The sequence below is a fragment of the Ceratotherium simum genome, chromosome 26 (genome assembly GCF_057802395.1).
Source record: "Ceratotherium simum simum isolate JZ-2026a chromosome 26, ASM5780239v1, whole genome shotgun sequence".
NCBI lineage: Eukaryota > Metazoa > Chordata > Mammalia > Perissodactyla > Rhinocerotidae > Ceratotherium > Ceratotherium simum.
Window position 1 is genome coordinate 9,986,313 of NC_141925.1, and position 23,765 is coordinate 10,010,077.

A 23,765-nucleotide genomic window follows, 5' to 3' on the forward strand; every position below is an offset into this window, starting at 1 on the left:
CCCGGCGCCACCAGCTGCGCGCAGCCCCCGCCCGGCCCGGGCTCGCCAACCCCGCGCGCACGTGACTCGGCCCGCCCCGCCCCGCCGTCCCAGCGCGGGCTCCCATTGGCCTTGCCGGAGGGCCCCGCCCCCGCCTGGGCGGAGCCGGAGCTGCCCCGCCCGCCGCAGAGCGGGGCTCCTGCGTCCCGACGGTGCGCGGCGGCCGGACCGGGCTGGCGGGCGGGCGGAGCCGGGCCCGCGGGGCTGCTGCGGGGCGATCGGACCGGGCTGCGGGCGGCGCCATGGTGAGCAGGGCCGGGCGGGCTGGGCGCTCGGCCGGCGGGGGCTTCCAGGAGGGGAAGGGGCGGCCCGGATGGGGCGGGGGCGCGCGCCGGGCGGCTCGGCCGCGGGCTGGGGGTCTCTGCGGCGGGGGAGGGGCGGCCCGGCCGGGGGCGCGGCTTCGGGGGGAGGGTGTGTTCCGGGGGGCCGCGCCCGCGGGCGGGGGTTCTTTGTCCGCTGCGCTGCGGCGAGATCCGGACAAAGGAGGCGGCGGGGGGCGGCTGCTTTTGCGGGGCGCGGGTGTCCGCCCCCCAGCGCATCTGGCCCGCAGCTCCGCGCCCCGGGCCGGCTGCCGGGCTCCTCGGGACGCTTCAGGATTTTTAAAAATAGCGGAGGAGGCGGGGGTCCTGGCAGCGCCCAGGGTGATAAGGAGGGTCCCGGCGGGTAGGGGTGGGAGTCCTGGCAGTGTCTGGCGCCCGTTTCGCAGGTGGGGAAACTGAGGACGAGCCGCAGCGTTGGTGCCGGGTTCCGTCGGCGGTGACTGCGCGGCGTGGGCATGACCGGGTCTCGTGGTCCCCCGTCCCCCCGCCCCAGTCAGGCGACTGGAGTTGCCTCTCCAGCTGTCGTTCCCTCCAGCTGTCGCCCCCCGGGCCGAGCCCCTTCCTCCCTCCGGCCTCGCTTAGCTCCTGAGTCGCGTGGGGGAGGCGGCGGCGTCGCCTGGCGGGGTTAATGAGAGGGTGCGTGGAGCGAGCCTGGCACCGCGCCTGCACGTCGCCCGCGCTTGGCACGCGGGAGCTGCCGGGGCGCTTGTCATCCCTGTGTCCCCAGCATCGAGCCCTCGGCCCCGGTCACCCAGCCTGCCCCGGAGGGGGTCGGAGTGGAATTCACCTGTCCCCTGGACCCTCAGGCACCCGAGTGGGGAGGTGGGGGTCAAGAATATGACGTTTCAGTGTCGAGGTTGAAATCTGGGATTCTGGATCCAGGCTGCCAGGGTTTGAATCCCTGCGCAACTACTCTTGAGCTGTGTGACCTTGGGCAATTGACTTAACTTCTCTGAGCCCCAGCTTCTTTAGCTGCAGAGTGGGCATAGTAATAACTCAGCTCTAGGGTTGCTTTGAGGCTGAAAAGAGATGATCTGTGTGAAGTGTTTAGCTCAGAGTGGCACATAGTAATCATCGCCAACTTTTGTCAGGCATCTCCTGTTATTACCAAAGTTGTTTGGCCAAGTGGGCTGACCCTGGGGCAGCCTGTGGGAATGACCAGTGGCTGATTCACAGGGTGGGGGCATGAGCCTCAGGCCTGGGCCACAGGAGGCCCAGATTGACCTTGGGGCATTCCCCGGGCTCTGCCCCAGCCAGCTTCCTCTTCTGCACTGGGGAACCTGGGGGGTTCTGGTGTGAGTTTCCTCTTTGGGAGGATGGGGTTGTAATGGGTGGCGGGTGGAGGCTGAGATGATATTGGCCGCAGAGCTGGGCACAGCCCAGTAACTGTTAAGTCTCCCATCGGCATCCCCGCTGTTCTTGGTCCTGGCTTTTGGAGGGCAGGGGTCTTGGGTGATGCTCAGGTCCTTGGCTCCCAGTACCTGCTCAGGCCTGGCACAGAGCAGACATTTGGCTGCGCCCTGGTTGTGCCAGCAGTGCCCCGTCATCCCTACAACCCTATGTTCCTAATCAGAGCCCAGGCAGGAAATGTTTCTGGTTTGTGAACTGGGGTCCCCTGAAGAGGCGGAACCTGGTTTGCTGGCACACCCTGCAGATGGCTTTGTGGGGGAGGGGGCCTGGCTTAACCCCTAGGGGCGGTGCTGGAAGTCCCTGAGGGATAGATTGGCCTCTGGTAAGCAGGGCAGCCCTAGAAGGTGGAGGCTGCAGGGCAGGAGTGGCGAGCTGGCGTCTTGCTGGGCCAGGTGACACTTGTGACATGCCCAGTTAAGCGAGAAGAGGCAGCAGTGTGTCCCTGAGGAAGGCTCTTCGTGGCATTGGGCCGGGACCAGGCCTGGTGCCCTCTTGGGAGGCAGGTCCTTGTGGGGGGGTGGGGAGATCCTAAGGGCTCCCTGCACTCCCTGTGGCACCCAGGAAGCCGTGGTGCTTGGTGACATGCAGACCCGGTGGCCCATGGCCCTTCCGTTTCCACATTCCTTATCTCTTCTCATCCTCCCCACAGCCTGGCTGGGGAAGTCAGGGCCTCATTCCCATTTTGCACACTGAGCAATCGAGGCCATTGGGAGCAGCTTGCTTGGCTGGGTCAAAACAGCTCACAGTAGCGAGTGGAGGGGTGGGGTGGGCCGAAGGAGGGGACTCAGATCTGCGCTGCTGTTGGCTGTGGCCTCCTTGGGCCTTGAGCGTATGCAGTGGCCTGTGAAGTGGGGTTAAAGCTTAGTTTGGGGTCCCATGAAGAGGCAGGAGTAACTGGAACGCCGCCTGACATTGGGGAAGAGCTAAGCTGGGGGCCTCTGAGGGACAGCGGGACAGTGGGAGATGCCCGCCCTCAGCTCACTGGTGGCTGAGGTGGGGACTGTCCTTTTGAGCCCACTGGTGGGCAGAGGGGGCAGCGGGTGGGGGTCTCAGAGGGTGGCCTCTTCACGGGCGAGGCTGGCCTTTAGAGCTTGTTTCTCCAGGAGCGGTGGGTGAGATCCGAGCAAGGCAAGACTGAGGGCCCTCAGTGCAGGAGGGTGTAGGGAGGGTGAAGGATCGGCCCTGTATGTATGGGGGGATCCAAGTGGCCTTGGGCTTCCAGTGCCAGCCTTTGTCCTGACTGAGGGAGCTGGCAAGGAGATGCCACAGAGGTGGTGGGGGAGAATGGTCCGTCACCCACCCCCAGGATGCCCAGAGACCGCAGGCCCCCGGCTGTGCGAGGGCCCCGCCCTCGACACTTGGAAGACCCCTCCCTTTGCTGGGCCGCACTTCTGCTTTCTATCTGTTTATTCTTGGGCAATCCACTCAAACTCTCTGTGCCTCACTTTGCTCATCTGTAAAATGGGGGTGGTCACAGTGACTAGCATTAGCCGAGGGGTTGTTGAGGATTAACTGACTATATGGAATCAACGTTAACTACTTCCCTGATGGTTCTGAGGGGTCCAGGCGTCCCATGTGCCGCCCTGGGCGTCCACCTAGCCCAAGCTGCGGCCCTCCCTGTCCCACCCTCTGGGCTTTTCTGGACCGGGGGAGGGGTCAGCTGACTTGCAGGAGCCACCTGGGCTCAGAGGGGCGTGAGGGAGGCCCAGGAGAGGCAAAGCAAGCGGTTGGCATCCAGCCCAAGCCAAGGGGGTCCAGGGGGAACGGGCCAGCCGCCCTCATGCTTCAGGTTTCCTGTGGGCTCTGTTTCGCGGTGGCCTCCTCCTCTCCCCCACAGCACGCGTGGAGACAGCTGCCCCTCCGTGGGCTCAGGCCTGCCCAGGATCCACTTGCACGTGTTGCTCCTGCGCCTGCGGCCTGTCCTCCCACGCAGGCTGCCAGCTTCCTTGAGTCTGTTGGGACAGGCACGGGACCCATGCCCATGGTCCCGGAAGTGGCTTTGAGGTTAGGGAGTTGGCTGAGGATGGCAGGGCACCAAGCGTGATCATGGTCTCTTCTAACTCATCACTCTATCCCGGGGCTCGGAACCCTCAGCAGACACTGATGGAGCACCTGCTGTGTGCCGATCGTAGGGCTGGGGAGCCAGCAGTGGGCAAGATGGACGGTGCCCTCCTCTTACAGGCTCCGAGTCCGCTGCAGGGAGGAGACAGCAGCCAGGGAAACACATTGCCTGACGCAAGACAATTCCAGGTAGCAAAGAGCACGGGGGGCGGGGGGGCATCTGCAGCCAGGGTGGTCTGGAAAGGCATCCCCCAAGAGGCTCCTTCTGAGAAAGTCCCGAATAATAGGAAGCAGCCAGTCATAGGACAGTCAGGGAAGAACATTCCAGGCAGGCAGAAGGAACAGAAAGTGCAGAAGCCTTGAGGTGGGAGGCGGGGAGGGTGTAAAGAAGCCCGAGGAGGCAGGGAATTTGGATTCTCTGCTGATGCCGGGGATGGTTCTGAGCAGGGGAGGACGTGATCAGAGATTTTAAAAGATCAGTTCTCAGGAAATACTTGCTGAGTGAGTGAACGAACACACATGTGCGTTCAGGGGAGGACCGGGGACCAGGCATGAGTATGGCCTGGTCACCTGGCTCTGCCCACCCCTCCCGGCCTGGGGGTGGGGCAGCAGACAGGGTTTTGAGGTCACCACTCCTCTCAGAGGGTCTTTTTGAGCTGGGGCTGCTTCTGCCTCAGTTTCCACATTAGCCCTGGGACCGCTGGCTTCCCCCTGGACTCGTGGGCACCTCCTGGGGTCCCCCCCTCCCCAGTCTTGCTGCTGTTGTTTGATCTCCCACTTCCTGCCTCTGAACCACCCCCACTCCCCAAACAGACACACACTTGCCCTTCCAAATTGATCCAGACTGGCCTTCCTGTCCAGGAGCCTGGTGGGAGGGCAGGCGCCCCAGCAGGCACTGGACACCAGAGGTCCAGGTGGGGAGAGCGAGGGACAAGGCGGGTAGGTGGTGTCTCAGCAGGAAGTTAGCACAGAGGTTGGGACAGCTTCACCCAGCTGCAGCCGGCAGGCTCTCTGGAGCTCGGGGGTCACTTGTCCCGTCTGGAGGCCTGAGAGGACAGGCTGAGCGGGGTTGTGGGAGCTGATAGCAGCCCTGATGGTGGCAGAGGAGAGGCCAGGATGATCTGTGCACTTGGGGGCACAGAAGTGTGCAAGGCCACTCATGGAGCGCACAGTCCGATGGGAGAGGTGGGTACTAACCAGATGGTCCTGCTACAGAAACCAGTGTTGCAAACTGAGGCCAGTGCCCAGCGGGAGGGAGCAGGGCAGTCGCGGGACGCAGAGACCCTCCTGGACTGCGGGTCAGGAAGGCTTCCCTGCCTGAACTCGAGTTAACTAGGCCAGCGTCTCTCACCGTCCACACTACTGATATTTGCGGCCAGATGTTTGTTGTGGGGCCGCCCGTGCACTGAGGGACGTTGAGCAGCATCCCTGGCCTCTACCCACTCGATACCAGTTAACACCCCCACCGCCAGTTGTGACAACCACAAATGTCTCCGTACGTTGCCAGATGTCCCCTGAAGGGCACAGTCACCCCCAGTTGAGGACCACGGAATAAGGGTCAGGGGAGCAGAGCACTTGGGCAGAGGCCTGGAGGCAGGAGGGGTCATTACGGCTGGGAGCAGGGGTGGGGATGCATTGTGTCCGGTCCTCTAGGTCACTCTGAGGACTTGGCACCTTTCCTCTGAGTGTCAGGGCGCTGGCTGCAGTGGGCTTGCACGGGTGGACCAGGAGGCCTGTTGAGAGTGCTGGCAGCGGCTGGACCCTGGAGGTACCTTGGTCAGAAGCGGGCAGACTCCAGGGATATTGCCCCCTTCTGCCCAGGACCCCTCTGCAAACGTGGGTATGGTTGCAGGGCCATGCTCCAGGGTCTGCAGCGTTTTCCCAGGGCCTGCTCCCTGGACAGACTCCAGGGGCTTCAACTTGGCTGCCTTTGACCAACCTTCAGGCCAACCTGGCCTTGGGTGAGGTGGGGAGACTCCCTGGTGTGGCTAAGAATCATTTCCGCTTAAGGCAGTTATTGCTCAAGGATGAGGGGCTCCATCCTGTTTGGAGGGAAAACCTTCCCTTTCCAGCGCTGTCCACCTATGCCGATGTCAGTCTTCTCACAAAAATGAATTCCCACAGCTAGCTCTTCCTGAGCGTCGACTTCCACTTCATGCCGCCCCACGCCCGAGGTGTCGCAGGCTCTTCCTCAGCCTTGTAACCACCTGGGTGTTAGTTACTGTTATTTGCTCCGTGTTCGGCAAGGCAGGAGAAATAAACAAGTACAGGGTCTTGGGACCCCAGAGAGCCTGCTAGCTTCAGCACCTCCAGCCTCTGTGGGTGTCACTGGCTGGGCCTTGGGGTGTCACTTAGAGTCAGACCTCGAGTCGGGGTGTTTTGTATCTTCTGTGCTTCCTGCAGCCACGCTCTCCTTTGCCCCTCACTAGCCCCAGTAACAGAGGAGGGTTCGAGGCTCAGCGAGGTGGAAGGAGTTGTCTGAGGTGACGAGACTAGGAAGTGGTGGTCCCCCGCATACGCCCCCTCCCCGCCTCCCACCCAGCCGGCTGATGCTCCAGCTCCAGCCGCCGGGGCTCTCAGCTCTTCGCGCTCGCCAGCAGGCCCTCTCCCACCTTCAGAGCCTCAGCAGATGCAGGTCCCCTGCCAGGACTGCTCTTCCCCGAGGGCTAGCTCTTCCTGCACGTGTCAGTGTCAGCATCGCCTCCCTGAGTATCACCTGCCACAACCAGTTTAGTATCATGGCACCCGGTCCCCTGTGTTCCTGACACTGCATTCCCGCATTTGTAGTGACAGGCGTTCAGTGTACTGATCCTTTGTGGTCTGGCTCCTGTGCCAGGCGCTGAGCTCGGTGAGGGCAGGGTCTGGTCTGTCCCGCTCTCCCCGCCCTTCCTAGAGCTCTCCCCAGTGCCTCCATCTCCCAGGACTCTGCTGCCCGGCGTCCCTCTCAGAGGGTGTGTGGTGGCTCAGGGCTCTTCCCCAGCTGCTGCAGTCCCCTTGTGGGCAAAGGCTGTTGTTGGCTGCACCCGCTCACAGGTGTTCCGGAAGACTTGGTTGAGCTATATATGTCGCCTGTTTGTGAGAGGGCTGATGTCATTTCCCTGCTATCGAATCCTTCATCTCTGGCCATCGTGAAGCACTGGCTCCTTTCAGTCCCTGAGCCTTCCAGAACATTCACCTTAAACAGACCCTCTTGCAGCCTCTGCTGCAGTGAGGTCACAGGTCGTGGGTGCCCCCCTCACCTGCATCTCAGGCTCCGTGGCTGAGTGAGGGTGACTGCCTGCCTGGAAGCAGAAGCACTGAGGGTGTCAAAGATGGTGAATGGAAGGGGGTTGGGGTGAGCGAAGAGGGGGTGATGTCATGAACAAACAAACAGCGAAAGCCAACCAGCATGTTTTCCACTAGGATGAGGGCCGGACGGTCAGGCTTAAGAACGGATTAAAAATAGACCCCATGGTCTATTAAAAATAGAGCCCGGCTCATGAGCTGGCGGGGTCCCCGCTGGAGTCCCCGAGGTAGCCTCACCGTACTTTGTCTTTCAGGCCTCTGGTCTCCTGCCTGAGTTCCAGCCTCTCTGAGCCAGCTGCCCCCAAGAGCTTCGTGCGGCGCCAGCCTCCCCAAGCGCTGACCATGTCTATTATGGACCACAGCCCCACCACGGGCGTGGTCACGGTCATTGTCATCCTCATCGCCATCGCTGCCCTGGGGGCCTTGATCCTGGGCTGCTGGTGCTACCTGCGGCTGCAGCGCATCAGCCAGTCGGAGGACGAGGAGAGCATCGTGGGGGATGGGGAGACCAAGGAGCCATTCCTGCTGGTGCAGTACTCGGCCAAGGGACCGTGCGTGGAGAGGAAGGCCAAGCTGACCCCCAACGGTCCAGAAGTCCACGGCTGAGCTGGGATGCGGAGGCTCCCGGGCCCGTCTGCAGCCAGCCGAGAGGCGCAGGAGGGGCGGAACCACAGACATGCTGCCATTTGAGAGGAAGGGTTGACACTGCTGGCATGGCCTCGCCAGGCTTCGTCATCGCATGCACTGACTCCCGGGGCCCCAGCTGTCCTGAGCCGGGCCTCGGTGGCCCTGGGCTCCCCTCGGCCTCCTGGTGGGGCTGCCCATTGCAGGCAGTGGGCAGGCCCGACCTTGCTGGGGCTGACGGCCCCGTAGCGCTTTTGTTACTTGAATGTTTAGCTGAGCCTGTTTTTGATGGAGCTACTACTGTAACGCGTGAACTCACAAACCTGTGAACTGTCAATAGGCCCCAGAAGCACGTACTTAAGCCTTTTTTGCTGATTTTTAAAAATATTGTATAGAGCACATGGGACTGACTGTACTAATGATGGCTATGGGGGAGGGTCTTGGACATGTAAGGCTCAAGGGGCACTTGGTGGGGGTCTCTAATGTATATAACTTGCGTACGGAGAGGACGAGAGGACGTGAGGCGTCAGTGTTGGGTCTCATGGCTGACCCGTGGGGGGCGTTGGTGATTTCTGCTTGGTTAGCAATGGATGAGAGAAGAACCATGCCCCCCTCTTTCTCTAGGTAGATTCAGTCGTTAAATTCCAGTTCCTGTTCATGGTGGAGTTATTGCAAGGAAGCTACTGCAGTCGCCTGGGGGCCGGTGAAGGACGAGTCAGGACACGAGTCCCGATGGCTGCCAGGCGTCCTAGTGGCAGAGCAGTTTCTTGCCCCTTTGGTCTTGAGCATGCTGAGCACTCCCCTGTCGCCGTCCCCACCCGCTGCCCCCACCTGGCATTACTTAGCGCAGGCTTCGCTAGAAACACGAGTCCGTGGAGGCGACCTTTATCTGAAACCCAATTGGCCCAAGAAAGAGAAAATTGTGTTTTTTATTTGTTGTTGTATTTAATATTTTCTGCACTGGAGGGCAGGGGCAGGGGACTTGAGGGTTTTTCCCCCCTTCCCTTTTCACAAATTAGCTTCCTTTCTTCTCAGATTACCACCCACCTGCTGGGTGCTGGATTCACTTTCCTCGGTGGTCACCTAGAGGGAGCCCCCTGACCCCGCTCTAAGAGCACCGAGTGTGGTGGAAGGTCATTTCTTGTGTGCACGTGCACACAGCAGCCCCCAGGTGGCTCCCCAACAGCCCGTGCTTAGTGGGCACTGGGGTGGCGATGAGTGAGAGTGAGTTTCAAGTTCAGGACTTGGTTTTCGCCAAGATGAGGAGTTGGTGGCTCTCGGTGGGGCCAGCGCCCCTATAGCCTGCATCTCCAAAGTGACCTTTGTGCATACTTCAGTGAACTCGCTTCAATTTTTAATCCCACCACTGTAAGCACATTCTAAATGGTCATGATTAAAACGTGACTTATGTCGGCATCTTTGGTGATAAATGGGAAGCCAGCCCTGGCTCAACCTCGGAGCACTGGCCCTTGAGCACTTCAGCTGCGTGCCAGCAGCATGGGCAGGGAGCTCCCAGGTGGCTACCAGCACCCCCAAAGCTCTGGCCTCCTGGTCAGGCTGAAGGCCACTCCTCTGGCCTCATCCAAGTGTCCTCTAAAAGCATGTTGAACTAATCTGCTCTCTAGAACCCCAAGGAGGGAGCTTAGGGAACACTTATTTTAGCAGCATACACCTAAATTGGGGATCGAACATTAAGTGCCAGCTTGGGGGAGCGGGAGGGGGAGCTGGTTAGGCAATCTGAGCTGCAGGCAGGACTGAGGTACCATGGATGGGCTACTGAGGAGCCCTTAGAAGGCAGCTGGGCTTCAGGACAGGAGAGGAAACGTCTCTGGCCCCTAATGTGATGGCCAAGCCTGAGAGTTAGACTGCAAACCAGCAGAGGCCCTGCAGGCTGGAGTGGGCAGGACAGGGTATGGGCGAGGAAGGGCGACGAAGTCCCAAAGGTGCCAACTGGAAGATCAAGGAGAGGGTTTGCTCTCTAATGAAGGATGCTCAAGAAATACGTGGAAGGTGTAGGGGTTTTGATCCATTCCCCTTGCATTTCAGAACTTCCAAGCTTTCTACCTCTACTTTCCACAGCCAGCAGCACTCACCTAGCTGTGTCCACCCGGTAACCAAGGAGCACCTGGGACACGCATCTTCAGTCTCTGAGCCTGAGCCCGGAAATGACATCGCTTGACTATCAGACTTGCCCTGAGGGTTTTAACTGTGCCAGTGAAGTTTTGGTTTTGAAATGATGAAATGTCACTTTCTCCTTTCTCTCTGGAGGTTTCTTATCCCAGCTCCGGTTGTCGGGGACGACATCTTTACAGCTTGCGTCAGGCCAGGCCTGGGTGAGGGTCACAGGCACGGAGGGGCACTCATGGGGTCTCTGGGAGGAGAGTGAAGGTGCCTGTAGAACTGGTGAAGAGCCACATAATAGGTCTCACTGCTCTTATTTATCAGTAGCTACTTTTTTAGCATAGACACCAGAGCCACACACTCAAATGGCTTAGTTATGACCTCTCATTGAATTCTTTCTGAATAGCCCAACTGTTGCATTCAAGTTTTCTGACTAGTCAGGCAAAATTAAACTTTCATCCTACATGTCATCACAGAAGCAAGGAGGGGCATGGGGAGACACTCTGACACTGAGCCACCAAAACATGGACTGATTTCTCAGACACATCTTCAAGTGGACTGTGCTACTGTTTTTGTCTCAAAGCTACCAAGTTTGTGCAATAAGTGGAAGGGATGTCGTCCCTATTCAATAAAAGCTGAATGACATTCAAACTGATTTTCTAGACCACTGAGAAAATCTTTATTTACAATAAATTTCAATAAAATTTGCATAAATATATTCCCAATGTACAGTTTTCACCTCTGATTTCTTCATGTCATTTAAAAAGTTAGTCTGTCCTGTTCTCAGGGCTCCTGTCCGACGCCAGTGCGGAGCTGGCACTGGAAGGCGGAGGAGTGCTGCCAGGTAACCGGGGGGCCCCTGAGGGCTCGGGGCGGTCAGAGTGCGCCTCTTCCGGGGGAGCGGGGTTTTCAGCTCTGGCCTTGCCCTCCAGTTTCCGCTCCATGGTCGCCACCAGGATCTTGAGCCACGTGTTCTCGGTGAGGAGGTTTTCCGAGGCGTCGGCCAGCTCCTGGAGCCTGCGGGCCAGCTCCTCGAGCTCCTGGGTTTTCTGCTCGTACAGGGCCTGCAGCTGCTCGCTGTGCAGCTGCAGCAGGCTGTGCTGCTGCTCCAGGGTCTGCTTCTGCCGCAGCAGCTGGTGCTCGTCCCTGCGCGCGCTGGAGAGCCGGGCCTCCACCTGCACTTGCGCGTGCTGAAGGGTGCTGATCTCCGCCCTCAGTTTCTGGATCTCCCTCTCCAAATGGGAGATGTGCCCCTGCTGTAAGACTGCCTCACTCTGGAGACACTCTTTGGTGGGAGCGTTAGCCAAGTCCTGGGGAGCAGAAGCAGGGTCTGAGTGATGCAGAATGAACCGCAGCAGATTTGGGAGGGTGATGGGCAGGTCTTCGGGGTATTTCACACTGAGGTCCTTTCTGGAGAGAGAGGGAGAGGAGTCCAAGATGAGAGTCACACCAACACTCAGTCCAAACCCAGACTGCTACTGAAGGTCAGGCCGTGTATTTCCTACCAAAAGACATTCCGAGGATTTTACTTACTGCAAGTCAGCAGGGAAAATGTTATCTGGGCAAAAAATTTTCTACAAAGCTAATGATGTCCCATATCCTTGTTCTGTAATTCACGTGGCTTATCTCAAATGTGTGTCTGTTCCTGAGGACAAAGAGCTCAGCTTCTGTTCACAACCTTCCAAGAGAGACCAGAGCTCCCAGGCCCAAGCCTAAAGCCAGTGACGCAGGGCACTGGGAGCACGTGGGCAGAGGGCCTCTGTGTGCTGACAGGCCCAGTGGCGTGTCAGGGAGGGCGTCCTGGGGCAGGACTGTCACCCATGTCACTTGTGGCCATCAAGAGTGCTTGGTGAATTAGGAAAAACTTGAAATACTTGGCAAGCATTTATTACACATTATCCAAGGCAGGAGTTCTTAACTGGGGGTGACTGTACCCCCCAGGGACATATGGAACATGTGGAGACATTTTTATTGCCATGATGAGGAAGGTGTTACTGGAGCCCTGGTCCTTAATAAACAGACCAACCAAGAGACTCTGAGGAATTAAGGCTACCCAGCCCTGAGAGCACAGAATAAGGAAAGAGCGTGACATATGAGGGCATTTTCTCCAAAGCTTTGTTGCAAGTCCTGATGTAGAAAATTCCTTTTTAGAACTTGTCATTTGACAACCAAAATTTCTACCACAGATACACTGACCCATGTATACACAATCCAGCTGCAATAAATCAAAACCACCGGCTTTATGGGTGAGGTGGGCAAACAGTGGTCATGGTGGCCTCTGAGGGATACAGGAGTGGAGAGGAAGAGCAGGGACTCTGGAGCCTGCCCACCTGGGCAGACTCACGGGGCTACTGCTCCGTCATGAGCTCCCACACAAGGACTCTTGTGCGCCCCTGCACTGCCTCACCTGTAAAAGGCAGTCATGAGAGTACCATCCACCTAACAGGACTGCTGTCAGGATTACCTGAGCTACCTGAATGCTAGTGAATGTTAGCTGAGACAAACCACACTGTTCCCTAAAAAACCAACCAAAAACCGCTCATTGAAAGCTTGCAAGCCCTCTGCACACACAGGGCCAGTGGCCAAATATCTAAGAAGAAAGGTGTGCTATTAACGGGTAGGCCTTCCCTATGAGATAAAAATCACAAGGAAACTACAATCAGAGTTGCCTCATTTTATACAACATTTATGGAAACTTTCAGGGAAATGGAATAATTTCAAGCATTTTGGGGGTAAGTATATAACTACGCCCTCCTTTAAAGCATAGTTTTCTTAACATGTAAGCATTCTTCATGCGGGGCCTCCCAGCCATTCAATCAATAGCTAAAAAGCTCCTGGCCCCCGTGAAGTGTGGGTGAGGAAGGACAAGAGAGGCTCAATCTGCCACCGAGTTCTGCAGCACAAACCTGGTCTGGGACAGAGAGTACATGTGAATCACCCCCAGGAACAAGCCACTGAGCTACCTTAGTGCGTGTACCTAGAGACATTTACAGGACAGAAAATAACATTTGTAAGCATGCTATTTCCGACTTCCTGGAACAGTCTCCAGGAATCTACCTAATGGGTATGCTAAAATGTTTTCAGAAGTAGCGAGGACACAGAGTGTCAATAAGTCGCTTCCAAAACAGTACTCATTTCAAGTGTGGTGGCAGAAGGCCCCACTGTCTATCTGGCTCTCCTCTAAATCCACTAGGAGCATGTTCATGCACCTCTAGCACATAAAAATGGCAAATGGGGCATAAGGTGTCTACTCCAAAGAAGGGGCTATATTCCCAAGGGAGGGCAGGGCTGCTCCTCTAAAGAAGTGAGGTCCTCCCCCGGGGGCACATTAGAATGAACCCCACTTCTGATCTCCCGGCCCAGGGCCGGGTCAGAGCACCTGCACTTTCAAATGTCACACAGAGTGGTGGAAGGAAGAGTGGCTCTGAGATGCCCCTGCACAGGAAGTCAGCCCTGCTAGGAGCAGGAGGAGGCCCAGGTCGCACACTGTGGCAGAGGACAAGCTCTTTCATATGGTTTCTCTCTTTCATGGTTATCAAGTCAGATGCGCTCGCTGTGAACAATCTGCAACGGACATAAAAAACATACAAGAGGCGTCCCCCAGATCACCTGTAATCCTCACTCCTCCAAAATAATCACTGTCAACATCCTGACATCTTCCCTTCTACACACATTTTGACCCAGTGCATATGCAAATTTATGTTTTATCAAAATGCATATATACTTTCATATTCTTTTCACTAAAAATAACATAAGCACATGCACCGTGAAAATAGTTTTATTACATGTTATCCAAACAGTCTTTTTCATTTCCTCTTTTGCAAGCTGTCAGCTCATATCCTTTGCCCATTTACCTTCTGAGTAAAGTGAGCATTCACTTTGGACCAGTTAATGAGGAGCTTACTTCACTTCTGACTACCACTTATTTGTAGGAGATAAGAAAAATTCCATTCCAAACCAGTAAGGCTTGCCAGTAAGCTCTTTCCATTAAAATACAACTGGACAGTCTTCTCATATTCAATATTTACATTCTTGACTTTTCAACTCAAGGAAAATAGTAAAGGGCCACAGTTGACCGCCAACAGGGGATCTGGACAACGAGCTCATCTCCACGTTGACCACATCAGGCAGCTTGAGAATGCAAGGTACTCAATCCGACTCAGGCCCCCAAACACACAACCCCCTGCCACCAATCCTCTGTGTCTCTCTCAGTACATATTCGTGTATTCTCGTTGCTGAGAACTTCATGCAAAGGCATGTGCTGGGTGTAATACTTTTCCAAACTATGTTTGGAACTCGAAAATTATGCTTCATTAAACTTCATGCCCAACCTCTGTCCCACACAGATGAAATTGCTAGTGTTATTGTCCCCGATTCCTTGACTGTGTGGCACTTTAAATGCTTCTTAGAAAGAAAAAGGCTGGTCACGACATAGTCAGCAGTAGAACAGGGTGAGTCACACTCTGTTTTTAGTGCGTGATTTGACGAGACCCTACTACCACAGGAAGTATTCCAGCAGAAATTCTTTGAGATAAAGAGGAAAAACCAAGGAAATGACTTAGTACATATGGAGGAAGCACTCTCCCGGAGCATCAAGAAAAGCACAGCAGCAGCTGCGATCAACAGGAAAAGCGAGCACAGGAAACTAAAACAGTATACGTCCAGGTGTGAGTCAGGGACCTCATTAAAATAATCCCACAAATGCCTTTCCCTGTAAAGATACTGTCAAAGCCACGTGACTGAGTCCCTGAGGACCCATCCTGTCAAAAACAAAAGGGGTACACCTGAAATTTACACAATGTTATAAGCCAATATGACCTCAATAAAATAATTAAAAACCAAAAAATCCCAAAAGAGAATCTGTAAAAAGGGAGAGAATATCTGGTTTATCAGGCTTTAAAAGGCCAAGAGTTAATTTCCCTTTTTACCAAAACATCCACACCCACAGTCACTAACTGCCAAGTGTGCGTCCCCTCGGCTAACGTCCCGTCCCTGCCAGCTGGGCCTTCCGGGCAGTTGCTGTAATCACTGAACCTGGAGTTCCAGTCAGACAAGTGTGACGAGATCAAGGTACAACCCCGTGGAAGAGGTTCACAGAAGGCTGCACACTTGGGGAGAAGGCTCCTTGAATCCAGGAAGGGGGTGCAGTGGGCAGGAGAGCCTCCATTTCCTCCTTGCACAAGAGGGATGAGGTGGTCATCGGGAGGGCTCAATGAGAAATGACACACGTGAAAGCTTGGGGCAGGCCTGACACCCCGGAGGCTCAACAGAGAAGCTGTTGTTTTGCCCCAGAGGAACATGGGGCTCTTTGCTGTTAATCTTTGAATCTACTGCATGCTCAGAAGGCCAAGAAAGCAGACGACTCCTGATGGCCACATTCATGCTCCTGTAACACACACACTCTGGGAGAGGCAAGTTTCTTACAAAAAAAACACCACACCTGACATTGTGACACCAAAGCCCTTTTACCCTTGCTTCCTAATGGCACAGTTTTTGAACAATACATTTTATTCAAAATAGTTTAGTAATAACTAATGATTTACATTTCACTTCTGTGAAGTATCTTAAACCCACTTCATTTTCAGCAAAAGAATCTCATCTGCCCAAATATTGAAAAAATTCAGCATTACCTTTCGCAGGGAAAAAATAAGACAGTAGGAAGACGGTCAACCATAAATTCCCAAGGAAGATCATTCTGAGATACATCAATCCTGGCAAAGGGAAAGAACAGAAAAAATAAAAGATCAGCGCAAGAAACTCCAACCTGAAAGAACTTTCTGAAAAACGGAAGCACCTGGAGCATTTCCTGCGGCCCACACTGCCTGGCCCCTTCTCGGTGAGTGCACTGCCCGGGGGAAGCGGGGCGCAGCTCACGCAAGAAACACGGATCCTTCCAGGACATGCAACTTTCCACTTCACTTTCTGAGGGGAAATGCCATGTCCTGAGAGTAAAAATAAACTTCCAAAAACAATGCCTTAGTGACACCTCAGGAGTAGTCCACCCACCTGACAGGATTCAGGGAAGTACTTTAATCTTTGAATTAGCTCTGGAAAAGGAAAGAAAATCACTGCACAAAATATATCAAGCCTCTCTGAAGATGAAAGAAAACTAGGAAAGAAAGATTAGACTCTATTTTATATTTTGTAAATCTGAATGGAGGCCAAAAACGGTATATTTTCTTAGCAGATTAAAAAAAATTTTTTTTAGATTAATTTTCTAATACAGAAAATGACATCTGTGTTAAATAACCCAACCTGTGCTTAATTACTATTGAACTTGGCGGCGGCTCTTCCTGCAGCTGGCACTGAGCTGGGCATGCAGCAAGTCCCCCCACCCCCAGGGGCTTCTCAGATGGAGCAAAAAGAACATCCTAGAAGGAGGGAGCAGACTGAGGAGGGCTGCTCAGCCAGGAGGCTCCGATGTAAATACTCACAAATAGTGCATACAAAAGATGGAAATGTTTCGAATTATTAACTTGACAGAAGTTTTCAGAAAGTATAATGGGGGGTGGGGGGGTGATCCATGTGCCATGCATTTGTCCAAAAGGATGAAATTCACTTTTTAAAAAAATGACATAGGGCCGGCCCCGTGGCTTGGCGGTTAAGTGCGCGCGCTCCGCTGCTGGCAGCCCGGGTTCGGATCCCGGGCGCGCACCGACGCACTGCTTCTCCGGCCATGCTGAGGCCGCGTCCCACATACAGCAACTAGAAGGCTGTGCAGCTATCACATACAACTATCTACTGGGGCTTTGGGGAAAAAATAAATAAATAAAATTAAAAAATAAAAAATAAAAAAATGACATAACCAAATTATAGTGGTTTTTAAATAGCTTTACTAACAAAACGGCCCTCCTGCCTCTGCCTGTGACAGCCTACCTAAAATATTAGAGTTCCACATTTTATTTATTTATTTATTTTTTGGTGAGGAAGATTAGCCCTGAACTAACATCTGTTGCCAATCCTCTTTCTGCAGAGGAAGACTGGCCCTGGGCTAACATCTGTGCCCATCTTCCTCCACTTTACATGTGGGACACCTGCCAAAGCATGGCTTGATAAGCAGTGCGTAGGTCTGTGCCTGCGATCCGAACCTGAGAACCCCAGGCCGCCGAAGCCGAGTGTTCCAACTTAAAACCACTATGTTACCAGGCTGGCCCCTAGAGTTCTGTTTTTTAAACAAGTGGTGTTGAACACTTTATTCTACAATCAAATGCTTTTTCCTCCTGATTTTTACTTCAAAGAAAGACCAAACTGCAAAATTAAAAGAAAAACATTTGTAAACATCCACTCAGAATTCCACTGTGCTAATCGAGACCTTCTTTCTGGGATTCTCTTCCAGGCTTGGTGTATATGCCTACATACTGTTAAGAGCAGTAATCATATATTTCATACTCTACTCTTTTCAATTACTTGTATGAAAAGCATTGTTCTAATGAATGGGTAAAATTCCCATCAAATGCCCAACCATAATTTACTTAACCATTCTTCTACTGTTGGATATGAATAACGCTACAGTGACTAGCTCATGCTTCTCTGGAAGTCCTATTTCCTTAATTCCCCAAAGTGAAATTAACTGGGTCAAAAATTTGTAATGTCTTACAAATGTTGTTAAAATGCTTTCCAAAAAAGTTATGCCAATTTACTTATTCTATTAGCTACTTTTACTTTACTTTATCAACACAAGATTCTGTGACTTAAAAGCATGTTAATTTAATACGTGTAAATCATACTTTGTTATTGTTTTTATTTATGAGATAATTTCTCCACTGTTTATTCACTCTCTCCTCTTACATGAGAAACCTGCTCATGTCCTTTCTTCACACTGGAGTCCCTCTCAGCTGTGTCTTTTTCTCCCCCCAAATTTTATTTTATTGTGGAAAAATATACATAAAATTTACCATCTTAATCATTTCTAAGTGTACCGTTAGTGGTATTAAGTACATTCATATTGCTGTGCAACCATCACCACCACCCATTTCCAGAACTCTGTCATCTTGCAAAACTGAAACTCTGTCTCCATTAAACAACTCCCCCTCCCCCTCCCCCAGCCCCTGGCAAGCTCCATTCTTTCGGTCTCTATGAATCTGACTATTCTAGATGCCTCATGTAAGTGGCATCATACACTATTTGTCCTTTTGTGTCTTATTTCACTTATCCAACACGTTGATATCTAACCAATCTTACCTCTTAATTTTAGGAAGGAGGAGGGAAACAAGGCCTGGTGGAGAGATCTGCTCCAGGTCCCAGGGCTGGCTGGCAGCACCTCAGGGACTGGCCCCCTTCTGCTGGGCCAAGGACCCAGTGCCACTCAACTCTGGGGGCACCCTTCCCGTGGTATTCCAGGAAGTTGGCCACTTGGGGGGCTGTCCTAGCAACCAGGTCAGCACTGCTCCCACAGAACCACACTCACCCTCCTATGAATTCAATCAGGGCTAAACACACTCAACATCATGGAAGGAAAACTCAGCATTCATCAGGAAAACTTTGGTTTCAACGAGGTTTTGCTTGTGCTTTAAGCTGACAATTAAACTCAACCAAGTCTTACCCAAGGTCAATGGAAAATGGGCAGACCCTGGCAAACCATTCGGCTAAGCTGTAAGGAAGAGTGAAGACAGGCCCACAACCCGAAGGGCTGCAGAGCAGGCTTCCTCACCTTGCCACGGTGAATGTATCCGACGGCAGGAGACGAGCTAGCTGGATGAAGACGTGATTGAGGGATGGACAGAAGCCGCACCACTGTGCATAGTAAAGCAGCAAAACATCCTGTGGGAAGGAGAAGAGGGCTGTGACGGGAGCCTGGGAAACGGGCTCCTCAGGTCCTCACTGTGCTGAGAACCCAGCAGGCACTGGATAAATGTTGCTTATGTGCAAATTACAGTGACATACTTAATCTTTAGATCTTTCCAATTATGTACTTTCTTAAAGACTTTTTGCAATTAGAAAACCACCATGTAATTCATGCACGTTCTGTAATAAGACTGTCATGTGGTTCATCTTCTGTACTTCAAAACCAACCACTCCCCCCAACAGTTGCAGCTTTGGAAATTATTTTGATAGGGATAGATGGCTGGATGTTTGCCCCTCTCATGATTCCATACCTGTTTTTGAAGGACTACTTCCCAAAAGGTATCAGTTGTCACTTCAGTGATTAAATGCTGAGAAGGGAACTGGGCAGAGTCACTTCCAATAAGATGCCTTTTCAAGGGGCTGTAGAGAACACTGAAGTTTTGAATAAAAGACTCTAAAAGTAAAGAGAAAATGAGATCAACTCTTCTCTGAGTACAAGGAGAGTAGCTGGCCTACTTTACACTCTACATTTAAAAAAATGGGATGGCTTCACAGGCTCACATTTTTAACACTTCACCTACAGGCAAAAACCCTGAACAAAGCTGCCCAGGGTGGCAGCAGGTTCAGCTTCGGTAGTATTAACGCGGCAGAGAGTAATTTAGATCAACGCCATGCAGTGTTAGAGGCTCTAAGACTCTGACTAGGAATTCTATCCTATTTTTTCTAAGAGGACTGGTACACAAATAGATACCTGAGACTGCATAAATCATCAACATGCCACAATCTTTACAAGATTTCAACCTACAGTACTGAGATCTTTAAGCATAACTACAAATGCAGTAATTGCACAAGCTACTGTGATGTGGAAGGTGCCTAATACTCATTAATTTGAGGATAAGGAGCTCCGTTTTTTGTTTCCTTTATTAAAGTTCTTCAAGTTTCTTTCTTAAAAGGTTAAGAAAAATAAACTCAATTATATTTAGTGGAAAAACACGTAAATAAAACCCATAATAAATCCAAAAACCTAACTTGAACCAACAGTTTTTGCCTCCCCACAAACTCCACTGTCTTCAGATTCCTTTGTATCATCTGAGGCAGCACTAATCTGAGTTTCACTTCTTTTCCTTTCTCTCGCTGCATTTTGAGGTCCTAATGAACAATGAAATGCTCTGCAGAGGGAGGAGGAAGTGAAGAATGTCATGTGAACACTAAAGAGAGTTCATTATCAGCATCTGAATAACACTTAGTCGGCTATGTTTTTGAAACATAAAACCAAGAATTATTTCCTAATTTGAATGAACCCTACATTCTGAAACTGCTTCAGATACAGCTGACCTGAGTCAATTCTCCAAACCAACAATGACACACAGTAGTCATTGTTTTTTTTTCTTTTTTTTTTTTTACAAGGATCCTTACAAAATTTTGTCACCAACTACAGGACAAAAAACTGCGCTAGATTTTCCAGAGTAGATACAGAAGATGAAAAGAAATCTGAAGAAGGCTTCTTTCAGATCACCCTTAAATTCAAAGTGAACATGTTATGAGCTCATCGAATGCGTGAGTATTACTGAACAGAATTCTGGAAAATCCACTAAACACTTACTTAAAAAATACAGGCTTGTTTCACTTTAAGAAAACTCAGTACACGAAAATGTAACTTTAGAAAACTTGAATCAGAAGCAATTTGTAATATCAATAGAGTATGCACTTCATAAAATGACTGGTCACAGGGTCCTTTAAACACTCAGGAGCCTTCATGTTCATAATATATAATTTGATATAGAAAAAAATCAACATTTACATAAGCCTTTTCAAACGTGTCTACTGTAAGAAACAAGCTTCACCTGGACTTACAAGCAGATGGCTAAAAGCACTATTAATTAGAGGCTTTGAGTTCACTCCTGCTCTCATACTCTCTAAAACTTGAAAATAGAGGCTTTCCCTCCCCATCAAGTTCCTCCTGTCTCCATTTGGCAGACACTGACTTGCCCCCGTGTTTCCAGTGAGGCTGAACTAACATGGCTTTAGAATTCTCACTTCCTTGTGTGTACATCAACGACATCAGCGAAGTCCTGGGAACAGGACAGCCTGGGTTAGTTCACTGCTGCTGCCAAGCCCCAAGAGCAAGCTCTCAGACGCTTTCCCATAATGGGGTCTTACCCCTCAAACAGTGGTTTTTGCTGGTTTGCAACCTGACACTTGTTTACTGCACTTGACACTTGTTTGTTATAATCTAAGCACCAACGGTCACAGCAGCATTCCTCAAAGCGTCATAAAACAGCAGCAGAACAAATTAGGTCTGGTGGCCTCGATACTTATACATTTAAACCTTTGAGACAAAAAGGGAGGACAGGCAGTTCTACTGTTTCACTGCTTTCTGTTTAAGTTGCTTGGGAATGAAGCTGCTGTTAGGGCTCACATTCATCAGCCCCCTGGAACATTCCCACCCCAACAGCTCTCCACCACCCTGCCCGTCACGGTGGCCAGATTCCCACTGACTGTAGCTCACTCTACCTGAGAAGCGTGACAGGAACTGCCAACCTGGAACCTTAGACTCTTACCCTCCAAGGGCTAAATGACAAACTTATACAAAATTTGGAGTTAAGAAGTTTCTGTTCCATTTAATAGACAAAATGAGCTTCTTTTAAAATTATGACCAATTGCAGTCTAAAAATTTCAAACAAGCTAAAGAGCCGACATCATCCCCATGATGAAACGTAACGAGATCCCTGAATAAAAGTTAAGTTAAGCAAAACTTCTGATGCTTGGGGGAGTACGGCGCCAACAGTACCTAGGGTGAACTTCATCAGAGCTTGTTTCGGATCCAAGATATAGTGAGACTCTTCTTTCACATCAACAATTGCGGCAAATTCCTTCACCCGAGCGGTGCTCGGAGCACCCAGCCTCTCTGCGTATAACCAAAATAAATTTGAATCCAAAAGGTAGATGTTCAGGGTCTTGTTGGTTCTGCAGCTCAGGCCTGTGAAGTCTGTGCTACTCATGTCCACTTCAGGAAAGAGATACCTGTTCTCCTCAATGTGAGGAACGGAGCTTGGGGTATCCACCTCACATTTCCCCTCGAGGGAAGAAAATGCAATGGTCGGGGTTTCAAAGACATCTTGCTCAGAATCAATGAAGCCCGTCACGCCCCTGTTTACAGTCCTGCAACATGCAGTGTAGTACCTGAAAGGGCTATAGGAACTTAGAAAATTGCTGCATTCTATGCTGTCTGATGCCACATGATGAAAGGTCTGCTCCTTGAGGTAGAAAGAATCCAGAGCTGCTGCCATCTCGAAAAAGCTGCACTGTGGCATGCTGACTGAGCTTGGCTTGATGCCCCCTGCCGTCTGGTTGATACACAGTTCACAGACATTGTGGGTCCTGGAGATGGAGTGCCACTGGGGCAGCACCACAGTATTGCAGCAGGGGGATGCCGTGATCAGAGGTGGGTCCGGCAGCTGGACCAGGGGCTCAGGTGCCAGAGACCTGAATACTGGGGCGTCCACTCGCCGCAGGTGCTGAAGGAGCTGCTCCACCACCTGGTCCCTGTGACAGTTGTTGTACTCCAAGGCCACTTCGGTGATCTGAAACACAGGGTGGAGCTCGTGAGAGGCATGGGGATGAGTGAGGGAGAGACCCCACAGCTGTGAGGCCTGGAAAGCATCCTAGTCTGATTCACAAGAAGGAAGCCTGGCAGGAAGCACTGCGTCAAATAGGAAGCTGTCACACCAAAAGCTATTAATAAAGAGGCTTGGGTAATTTTTCAGAACATGTCACTCCATTACCAAACAGCAAACCAGTAGTTTAGAGACGCAGGGGTCTTAGACGTAGATGTCTTAGTCTACCATATAATAAGAATAAATCTCGGAGAGGTGAAGCCGCTCACCCCACGACATACATCCAGGTAGTTGAACCAGAAACAGAATTGAAATCTCAACCCCCAGCTGAGTGCACTTTCCTTTACATCTTTAAAACTCCTTCATATGATGTCGTCATCTTCATCTTAACTAATAGTCTGAAACCTTCTTAAACACCAAATGAGTGGATCAAAATATTTCACAGCACCTACGTTTCCAAATAAATTAATGCCTCACAGGAGGCTATGAATTCACCCTGTTCCAAACCATACTCATCCATCTTGCCTTCCCCCATAACCTCTTCCTCCTCCTATACCTGCCTCTCCAGGAAAATGGCATCATCAGACTAGAAAAATCAGTTGATCCTCAACATCTCCTCTGTGTCACCACAAGCCTCAAATTCAGCCAGCTCTGACTTCAGCATGGAGAAGCAGGCCCCCTCCTTTGCATCCCCAGGGCCACTGCCTCAATTCAGGCCCTTGGTCGCCACGGACCACCACCGTTTTCTTTCCCTTATCTTAACTTAGCCTCCACTTATTTTTAAAAATACAACCCTAAGCATGAAACTGCTCTACCAAATGACATTTGATGGCTCCCTGTTACCTGGAGGATAAAACCGAACACAACCTGGCCCAAGTTTGCCTTTCTGGCATCCTCTCTCTAGACCAGGACAGGCCCTCTCACAATGCCACACCTTTAGAGGCCTGGCAGGCCAAGATCTCCTCCATCTGACAAACCTCGATCCTGTCCCCAAGATCCAGCACCAGGGTGGCTGCTTCAGTAAGGCTAACCCCACCCCCATCCCGGGAAGTCAGGTTCTGCATCTTCTGGGTCCCAGAAGCCCTTCCCAGAGTCTCATGACTGTCTGTTGAGGTGGCCTTCTTCCCTACAAGCTATGGATCCGCCTGGGCAGGGACCACGTGTGATTTATCCTGCTGTCCCCTGGGCCTAGCACAGAGCCAGGCACATAGTAAATGCTCAGTAAACGATGGTGAAGGAACGGCATATCAGGGTAATGCACACGCTCCCGCTTCTTGGTGAGATTAACTGCTTTACCCTCAGACCAGTAGTAGCCATTTAGATTTACATTTCATTCCAAGACTCTCTTGCTTCCAAACTGAATATGTTTCATCACCCACCACCCACCCCAGTTTCATAAGAAAGACAAGCAAGCCATTATAATCCAAAGGCATTTACTCTCTAAAATAGAACAGTGTGCTAACTTGGATCAAATCTCGACACAGTTAACAGACATTAAGTCACT

General features: G+C 51.8%; 2 protein-coding genes across 4 annotated transcripts in view; one reads left to right on the top strand and one right to left on the bottom strand.

Moving 5' to 3' along the window:
• Positions 1-196: 196 nt before the first annotated feature.
• On the top strand, positions 197-10,598 carry SNN (stannin). Its single transcript, XM_087416974.1, has 2 exons — positions 197-284; positions 7,370-10,598. The coding sequence occupies exon 2, from the start codon at positions 7,458-7,460 to the stop codon at positions 7,719-7,721; it is 264 nt and encodes an 87-aa protein (XP_087273100.1). The 5' UTR covers positions 197-284; positions 7,370-7,457; the 3' UTR covers positions 7,722-10,598.
• The window catches only part of TXNDC11 (thioredoxin domain containing 11), a 59,505-nt gene continuing 46,318 nt past the window's right edge, over positions 10,579-23,765 (bottom strand). For all 3 annotated transcript variants that reach the window (XM_004438259.3, XM_087416973.1, XM_087416972.1), the window contains 5 exons: positions 21,436-22,228; positions 18,956-19,098; positions 18,511-18,620; positions 15,491-15,571; positions 10,579-11,270 (listed from right to left, as the gene is read on the bottom strand). In XM_004438259.3, the coding sequence (XP_004438316.2) occupies positions 10,628-11,270; positions 15,491-15,571; positions 18,511-18,620; positions 18,956-19,098; positions 21,436-22,228 (1,770 nt within the window). In that variant the 3' untranslated portion in view covers positions 10,579-10,627. The remainder of the gene's footprint in view (positions 11,271-15,490; positions 15,572-18,510; positions 18,621-18,955; positions 19,099-21,435; positions 22,229-23,765) is intronic.

Excerpts from the sequence above, each read along its gene's own strand:
- SNN (XM_087416974.1), top strand. The coding sequence starts at position 7,458 with ATGTCTATTATGGACCACAGCCCCACCACGGGCGTGGTCACGGTCATT.